Genomic DNA, 9328 nt, shown 5'->3' with positions numbered 1-9328 from the left:
CAGTCATTACCCAGAAGCCTCCAGTGCTGTTACTGTATAATGTCCCAGCATTCCCTGCAGCGTCACCTCTCCAGTTAGCAGCTCCATAATCTTGTTGGTGAGTTCTAGAATCTTCTGTACATTGATGTCCTCATGTATCAGGGGGTGAGATGGGGGCCCCATTATTGGGCTCAGAGGTCTTCCCCACCCATCACACACAGGGGCCCGACAGCCATCACTAGAGGTCTTCTTCACTACTGTGTAATCCTGCATGTGGGGAGACATTAATAAATATCAGTGCAGACATTTCCAGAGTCCATCACTTCTCCAGTGATATCATCTGTTATTACTATAGATAAGAATGCAATGTGACATCATCAGAATCTCTCCTTCCTTCAGTGACATAATCTGTTATTACCACAGATAAGAATGATGTGATGTGACATCATCAGAATCTCTCCTTCCTTCAGTGACATAATCTGTTATTACCATAGATAAGAATGATGTGACTGTGACATCATCAGAATCTCTCACCTCCCCAGTGACATCATCTGTTATTACCATAGATAAGAATGATGTGATGTGACATCATCAGAATCTCTCACCTCCCCAGTGACATCATCTGCTATTACCATAGATAAGAATGATGTAATGTGACATCATCAGAATCTCTCCCCTCTTCAGTGGCATCATCTGTTATTACTATAGATAAGAATGATGTAATGTGACATCATCAGAATCTCTCCCCTCTTCAGTGGCATCATCTGTTATTACTATAGATAAGAATGATGTAATGTGACATCATCAGAATCTCTCCCCTCTTTAGTGACATCATCTGTTATTACCATAGATAAGAATGATATAATGTGACATCATCGGAATCTCTCACCTCCCCAATCAGCTGGAAGAGTATCTCTAGGGTGAGATTTAATACACTTTCTGCCGTGTTGTTTCTGTCCTTCTCCATCTTTGATGAATCAATCTGGTAGGAACTTGAATGAAAAGAATATGAACCAATGTAAAAAACACAAACAACATAGGAAACTAAATTTACTGGAGATAATAAGGAAAAACATTTAGAAGTATTTTCCCATTACATAAAAAGTGATTGGCTGCAGCAGTCACATGTCCTGGTCAGCAGCAGCCAGGAAAGATGGAGCGGTTATGAAGCAAGTCATAGGAAAACCCTGATAAGGAGATATTAAAGGGAACCTGTCAGAGTTTTATGAAGCCCGAACTACAGGCAAATCAAATTCCAGACAGGCTTCTCCCCAACCCAGATTAGATCGACTGATAGCCGTGAGGCAGGGAGAAGTCGTCAGCGACCGCCCCACTGACTCTTCTCCAAGTTCAGAGCTGCTTTTTCCAGGGTTTTCTCTGAAGTGCTGCAGTGTTTTAGAGCACAATATAGATGTCTGCAATGTACATGCGTGTTGGGATGTATGTGTGACAATATACATGTCTGCAATGTACATGCGTGTTGGGATGTATGTGTGACAATATACATGTCTGCAATGTACATGCGTGTTGGGATGTATGTGTGACAATATACATGTCTACAATGTACATGCGTGTTGGGATGTATGTGTGACAATATAGATATCTGCAATGTACATGCGTGTTGGGATGTATGTGTGACAATATACATGTCTGCAATGTACATGCGTGTTGGGATGTATGTGTGACAATATACATGTCTGCAATGTACATGCGTGTTGGGATGTATGTGTGACAATATACATGTCTGCAATGTACATGCGTGTTGGGATGTATGTGTGACAATATACATGTCTACAATGTACATGCGTGTTGGGATGTATGTGTGACATCGGCAGCAGAATCCTCCTGACAGCTTCCCTTTAACCCCTTCCTGTAGCCATTTTTTCCCTACCACCCAGGGGCAATTGCTTTATTTCTCTAACATAACTGTATGCGAGCTTCTCTGGAGGAACAAGGAGTCTTTTTTTAAAGCCTCATTTAACATACGGAGAACTTTGTAAAATATTCTATTAGAAGATCATTTATTAGGAAATGTTTTTAAAAATTGTGGTGGAATTATTTAAAAAACGTGATTGAGCCATAGTTCTTTTTGTACATCGCTGTGCAGTAAATGGACACGTTCTTCCTATTTCAGTGTGCCGGTGAGAATACGGCGATGACACATTTCTATAGTTTCCGTTATCTTTTACTTCTTTTTTAAAAATTACCCTTTTTGATTAAAGCTGCTTTCTGCTGAGGAAACTGTATTTTGTATTAATGAGTTTGTTTTGTGTTTCAGTAGAACAGCGCTTCTGTAAGACATGCGGAGAAGCAAGCAGGATGTTCTACAGCCCCCCCCCCCCCCCCCCCCCCCCCGAGGGTGCGGCCCCTCTAGTGATAACAGGAGTACCCAGTGATGTCAGGATGATGTGGCTCCTGTAATACACGGCTGTTACACCCGCCGCATACAGCCATTTGTATTCTGCTATAAAACCCACCTAGTAAAGCGGAGACTCAGCCCACGTAACACATGACGTGTCCATAGAGTGATTCCGAGCTCGAACCAACCTCACCCAACTAGTCACCCGCATTATATCTAACACTCCAAATTCTGAACCCCAGAACTTCTCATATTGCCCTTTGGTGGATCTGGGGGAGATGTTCTTTATTGCCGGCTGAGCTGCAGTTTGTATTAGTGCTGTTTAGGGATATAGGACTTCTAGATCATTCTTCACTTGATTTTTGGGCAGACGAGGCGACTACAGATCAGCCATTCTAGCATTACATTTTCTCTCTCACATAACATTCACTATGTGGCATAAATACCATGCTGCTTTAACCCTTTTCTTGCTGACCATGAATCTCTCAGTGAGGCGCTCCAGTAGGTAATAACGTAGGTGGAACATCCTTGCTACTAATTGCTGTATCTCAGGCTGTATTGTGGCTGGAGGACCGATTTTATGCTCCTTTTAAAGCCAATAATGTGGAATGTTGGTCCTGGCCACAATACAGCCTGAGATACAGGAGGGTGAAGTGAGAGATGAAGTGACAGCTGCACAGACCTGCAGCTCTCAGTCTGGTCATTCCTGGGTTTCTATAGGCTTTATCTCAGGCTGTGTTGCACATAGAGCATCCATCATGGCCTTGTTTTACATCCAAAAGTTTTAGAAAAAAGGGACCGTTTTTTGAAGCTATCTGCTACACAACCTGAGGTAGAGAAAGTGGAAATGGTGCCAACCTCTTCAGTCAGCTTTCAGTTTAAGGGCCCTCTTAGAAGGAAGGATTATCATTTTAAAAAATTGTTCAAATGAGCGAAAGGGTGTACTAGGTATTGTGGATGTAGCAGAGCTGTATGTGTGTAATGTACACGCTCCTGTACTGTATGTGTATTGTGGATGTAGCAGAGCTGTATGTGTGTAATGTACACGCTCCTGTACTGTATGTGTATGGTGGATGTAGCAGAGCTGTATGTGTGTAATGTACACGTGTATGTGTGTAATGTACACGCTCCTGTACTGTATGTGTATGGTGGATGTAGCAGAGCTGTATGTGTGTAATGTACACGCTCCTGTACTGTATGTGTATTGTGGATGTAGCGGAGCTGTATGTGTGTAATGTACACGCTCCTGTACTGTATGTGTATTGTGGATGTAGCAGAGCTGTATGTGTGTAATGTACACGCTCCTGTACTGTATGTGTATTGTGGATGTAGCAGAGCTGTATGTGTGTAATGTACACGCTCCTGTACTGTATGTGTATTGTGGATGTAGCAGAGCTGTATGTGTGTAATGTACACGCTCCTGTACTGTATGTGTATTGTGGATGTAGCAGAGCTGTATGTGTGTAATGTACACGCTCCTGTACTGTATGTGTTTTGTGGATGTAGCAGAGCTGTATGTGTGTAATGTACACGCTCCTGTACTGTATGTGTATTGTGGATGTAGCAGAGCTGTATGTGTGTAATGTACACGCTCCTGTACTGTATGTGTATTGTGGATGTAGTAGAGCTGTATGTGTGTAATGTACACGCTCCTGTACTGTATGTGTATTGTGGATTTAGCAGAGCTGTATGTGTAATGTACACGCTCCTGTACTGTATGTGTATTGTGGATGTAGCAGAGCTGTATGTGTGTAATGTACACGCTCCTGTACTGTATGTGTATTGTGGATGTAGCAGAGCTGTATGTGTGTAATGTACACGCTCCTGTACTGTATGTGTATTATGGATGTAGCAGAGCTGTATGTGTGTAATGTACACGCTCCTGTACTGTATGTGTATTGTGGTTGTAGCAGAGCTGTATGTGTGTAATGTACACGCTCCTGTACTGTATGATGGATGTAGCAGAGCTGTATGTGTGTAATGTACACGCTCCTGTACTGTATGTGTATTGTGGGTGTAGCAAAGCTGTGTGTGTAATGTACGCGCTCCTGTACTGTATGTGTATTGTGGATGTAGCAGAGCTGTATGTGTAATGTACACGCTCCTGTACTGTATGTGTAGTGTGGATGTAGCAGAGCTGTATGTGTGTAATGTACACGCCCCTGTACTGTATGTGTATTGTGGATGTAGCAGAGCTGTATGTGTAATGTACGCGCTCCTGTACTGTATGTGTATTGTGGATGTAGCAGAGCTGTATGTGTAATGTACGCGCTCCTGTACTGTATGTGTATTGTGGATGTAGCAGAGCTGTATGCGTGTAATGTACACACTCCTGTACTGTATGTGTATTGTGGATGTAGCAGAGCTGTATGTGTAATGTACACGCTCCTGTACTGTATGTGTATTGTGGATGTAGCAGAGCTGTATGCGTGTAATGTACACACTCCTGTACTGTACGTGTATTGTGGATGTAGCAGAGCTGTATGAGTAATGTACACGCTCCTGTACTGTGTGTGTATTGTGGATGTAGCAGAGCTGTATGTGTGTAATGTACACGCTCCTGTACTGTATGTGTATTGTGGATGTAGCAGAGCTGTATGTGTGTAATGTACACGCTCCTGTACTGTATGTGTATTGTGGATGTAGCAGAGCTGTATGTGTGTAATGTACACGCTCCTGTACTGTATGTGTATTGTGGATGTAGCAGAGCTGTATGTGTGTAATGTACATGCTGTACTGTATGTGTATTGTGGATGTAGCAGAGCTGTATGTGTGTAATGTACACGCTCCTGTACTGTATGTGTATTGTGGATGTAGCAGAGCTGTATGTGTGTAATGTACACGCTCCTGTACTGTATGTGTATTGTGGATGTAGCAGAGCTGTTTGTGTCATGTACACGCTCCTGTACTGTATGTGTATTGTGGATGTAGCAGAGCTGTTTGTGTCATGTACACGCTCCTGTACTGTATGTGTATTGTGGATGTAGCAGAGCTGTATGTGTAATGTACGCGCTCCTGTACTGTATGTGTATTGTGGATGTAGTAGAGCTGTATGTGTGTAATGTACACGCTCCTGTACTGTATGTGTATGGTGGATGTAGCAGAGCTGTATGTGTGTAATGTACACGCTCCTGTACTTTATGTGTATTGTGGATGTAGCAGAGCTGTATGTGTAATGTACATGCTCCTGTACTGTATGTGTATTGTGGATGTAGCAGAGCTGTATGTGTGTAATGTACACGCTCCTGTACTGTATGTGTATTGTGGATGTAGCAGAGCTGTATGTGTGTAATGTACACGCTCCTGTACTTTCTGTATTGTGGATGTAGCAGAGCTGTATGTGTAATGTACACGCTCCTGTACTGTATGTGTATTGTGGATGTAGCAGAGCTGTATGTGTGTAATGTACACGCTCCTGTACTGTATGTGTATTGTGGATGTAGCAGAGCTGTATGTGTGTAATGTACACGCTCCTGTACTGTCTGTATTGTGGATGTAGCAGAGCTGTATGTGTAATGTACACGCTCCTGTACTGTATGTGTATTGTGGATGTAGCAGAGCTGTATGTGTGTAATGTACACGCTCCTGTACTGTATGTGTATTGTGGATGTAGCAGAGCTGTATGTGTAATGTACACGCTCCTGTACTGTATGTGTATTGTGGATGTAGCAGAGCTGTATGTGTGTAATGTACACGCTCCTGTACTGTATGTGTATTGTGGATGTAGCAGAGCTGTATGTGTGTAATGTACACGCTCCTGTACTGTATGTGTATTGTGGATGTAGCAGAGCTGTATGTGTGTAATGTACATGCTCCTGTACTGTATGTGTACTGTGGATGTAGCAGAGCTGTATGTGTGTAATGTACACGCTCCTGTACTGTATGTGTATTGTGGATGTAGCAGAGCTGTATGTGTGTAATGTACACGCTCCTGTACTGTATGTGTATTGTGGATGTAGCAGAGCTGTATGTGTAATGTACACGCTCCTGTACTGTATGTGTATTGTGGATGTAGCAGAGCTGTATGTGTGTAATGTATGCGCTCCTGTACTGTATGTGTATTGTGGATGTAGTAGAGCTGTATGTGTGTAATGCACACGCTCCTGTACTGTATGTGTATTGTGGATGTAGCAGAGCTGTATGTGTAATGTACACGCTCCTGTACTGTATGTGTATTGTGGATGTAGCAGAGCTGTATGTGTGTAATGTACACGCTCCTGTACTGTATGTGTATTGTGGATGTAGCAGAGCTGTATGTGTGTAATGTACACGCTCCTGTACTGTATGTGTATTGTGGATGTAGCAGAGCTGTATGTGTGTAATGTACACGCTCCTGTACTGTATGTGTATTGTGGATGTAGCAGAGCTGTATGTGTAATGTACGCGCTCCTGTACTGTATGTGTATTATGGATGTAGCAGAGCTGTATGTGTGTAATGTACACGCTCCTGTACTGTATGTGTATTGTGGATGTAGCAGAGCTGTATGTGTGTAATGTACGCGCTCCTGTACTGTATGTGTATTGTGGATGTAGCAGAGCTGTATGTGTAATGTACACGCTCCTGTACTGTATGTGTATTGTGGATGTAGCAGAGCTGTATGTGTAATGTACGCGCTCCTGTACTGTATGTGTATTGTGGATGTAGCAGAGCTGTATGTGTAATGTACACGCTCCTGTACTGTATGTGTATTGTGGATGTAGCAGAGCTGTATGTGTAATGTACACGCTCCTGTACTGTATGTGTATGGTGGATGTAGCAGAGCTGTATGTGTAATGTACGCGCTCCTGTACTGTATGTGTATTGTGGATGTAGCAGAGCTGTATGTGTAATGTACACGCTCCTGTACTGTATGTGTATTGTGGATGTAGCAGAGCTGTATGTGTGTAATGTACACGCTCCTGTACTGTATGTGTATTGTGGATGTAGCAGAGCTGTATGTGTGTAATGTACACGCTCCTGTACTGTATGTGTATTGTGGATGTAGCAGAGCTGTGTGTGTAATGTACACGCTCCTGTACCCCTCAGTTCGGTTTTTCTGCACCGAGGACATAGCGTTGTATCGCTCTCCATGAACACGCACTAGCACACCACGCACACAACGACACGTACCGTATGCACTCCATACACATGAGCACATGCTAGCAGACTCCATAATCCTCACCATACAGGCCCTCATGCAGGAGAAAACCTGCAAATATCCAAAAATGAGCCTAAAGTTCCTGTAGATTCCTCCGGCCGCAGGCAGCAGCTTACCTAGATGCACAGCTGTAACTGTATCTGCCTGCACACTGTGTACCACGTGGGGCCCAACAACCAATGAGGCGGCTGGATTAGTCAATGCTACTGAAGTGTGGTGGAAAAGAAATCTATGTCTCTCATACCTCCACCGGGGTAGATGCTGGATTGGAGGGGCTCCTAGGAGGTCTGAGGACAGGAAGTCACATGGTCTGAGGTCACATGACTGTAAGGGGAGGGGATTACTAATACTGTAGGCATATTTCCCTTTTCAGTCGCAGTTCTCCGGCGCGGCGCATTCAGCCAATCAGCTGGCTGGAATCGGCACCACGTGACCACACAGCGTGCACGCGGATTGCCTTCAGCAGCCGTGTGCACTACACACTACACTTAAAGGGGTTGTCCCGTGAAACCAAGTGGGGTTACACACTTCTGTATGGCCATATTAATGCACTTTGTAATATACATCGTGCATTAAATATGAGCCATACAGAAGTTATACACTTACCCCCTCTGCTGCTGGCGTCCCCGTCTCCATGGCGCCGACTAACGCTGTCTTCTCCTTCCATTAGACGCGCTTGCGCTGTGCGGTCTTCTGCTCTGTTCAATGGGCCTATACCTAACCCTAGGTCTTCTGCGCATGCGCAGACCAACTCTTCGGTGCGAGCACGCCGGAGCGGCCCCATTGAACAGAGCAGAAGACCGCACAGCGCAAGCGCGTCTAATGGAAGAAGACAGCGTTAGTCGGCGCCATGGAGACGGGGACGCCAGCACCGGAGGGGGTAAGTGTATAACTTCTGTATGGCTCATATTTAATGCACGATGTATATTACAAAGTGCATTAATATGGCCATACAGAAGGGTATAACCCCACTTGGTTTCACGGGACAACCCCTTTAAGCAGCACGGGGTTAGGTATAGGGTTGTGTTTAGGGGTTGGGGTTCGGGTTAGGTAACCCTAAACCTAACCCCGTGCTGCTTAACTGTAGTGTGTAGCCGCGCCGGAGAACTGCGGCTGAAAAGGGAAATATGCCTACTGTAGTACTGTGGAGAGGAGAGGAGGATGCTGGGAGGGCCGTGATCTGAATGCAGGAAGGAATGGTGTCCTGTCTCCATAAGGAGAGCACCCAAAAAGTGTGAGGAGACACCTAGGGGTCGGGGGATGGTATCGTCTCTCCCCAAGGAGAACACCCACAGCAGCCGTCTGTGTGGTTACTGGCTTGGTTTCCTATAACTCATCATTATCTGCATAGAATGCAGGAAGACTTGGTCTCACCCCCCCCCAGGATTCCTCTTCCCCTGTGTGAGGATGCTGCCCCCTTCTGGTCGGAGGGTCCCGGTCCTTTACCCCCAGGATTTCTCTTCCTCTGTGTGAGGATGCTGCCCCCTCCTGGTCGGAGGGTCCCGATGCTTCACTCCCCAGGATTCCTCTTCCTCTGTGTGAGGATGCTGCCCCCTCCTGGTCGGAGGGTCCCAGTCCTTCACCCCCCAGGATTTAGTATCCTCCTGTGTCCTCAGTGTAGATCCGGCTGCAGTAAAGGACTCTTATCTAAGGGCCTTTTATACCGGCAGATACATCGCTGGTCGTTCAACCAGAAATCCTTCAGAATCGTTCCGTGTTTCACATTCGCCGTATAAGTGAGACGGAGCGACCGAGCGCTGATTAACCCTTTATACCTGCAGGAAATGAGCGAACAGTGAACGATTCTTGTTCTCCGTTTCATCGTCTCGCAGTCAGACTGAACGATTATCGC

At 45.0% G+C, this 9328-nt stretch overlaps 1 protein-coding gene across 1 annotated transcript; it reads right to left on the bottom strand.

Annotated features, from left to right (window-relative positions):
* Positions 1-6: 6 nt before the first annotated feature.
* Positions 7-7559, bottom strand: LOC136593123 (oocyte zinc finger protein XlCOF29-like). The gene is made up of 3 exons (XM_066588636.1): positions 7449-7559; positions 869-971; positions 7-246 (listed from the first exon to the last, which is right to left on the bottom strand). Exons 1-3 carry the CDS (start codon positions 7466-7468, stop codon positions 7-9), a joined length of 363 nt encoding a protein of 120 aa, XP_066444733.1. The 5' UTR covers positions 7469-7559.
* Between the last annotated feature and the right edge of the window lie 1769 nt (positions 7560-9328).

This window comes from Eleutherodactylus coqui, unplaced genomic scaffold (genome assembly GCF_035609145.1).
Source record: "Eleutherodactylus coqui strain aEleCoq1 unplaced genomic scaffold, aEleCoq1.hap1 HAP1_SCAFFOLD_128, whole genome shotgun sequence".
Lineage (NCBI taxonomy): Eukaryota > Metazoa > Chordata > Amphibia > Anura > Eleutherodactylidae > Eleutherodactylus > Eleutherodactylus coqui.
Note: the sequence above shows the minus strand (reverse complement) of the source record. Positions and strands in the feature narration are given on the sequence as shown.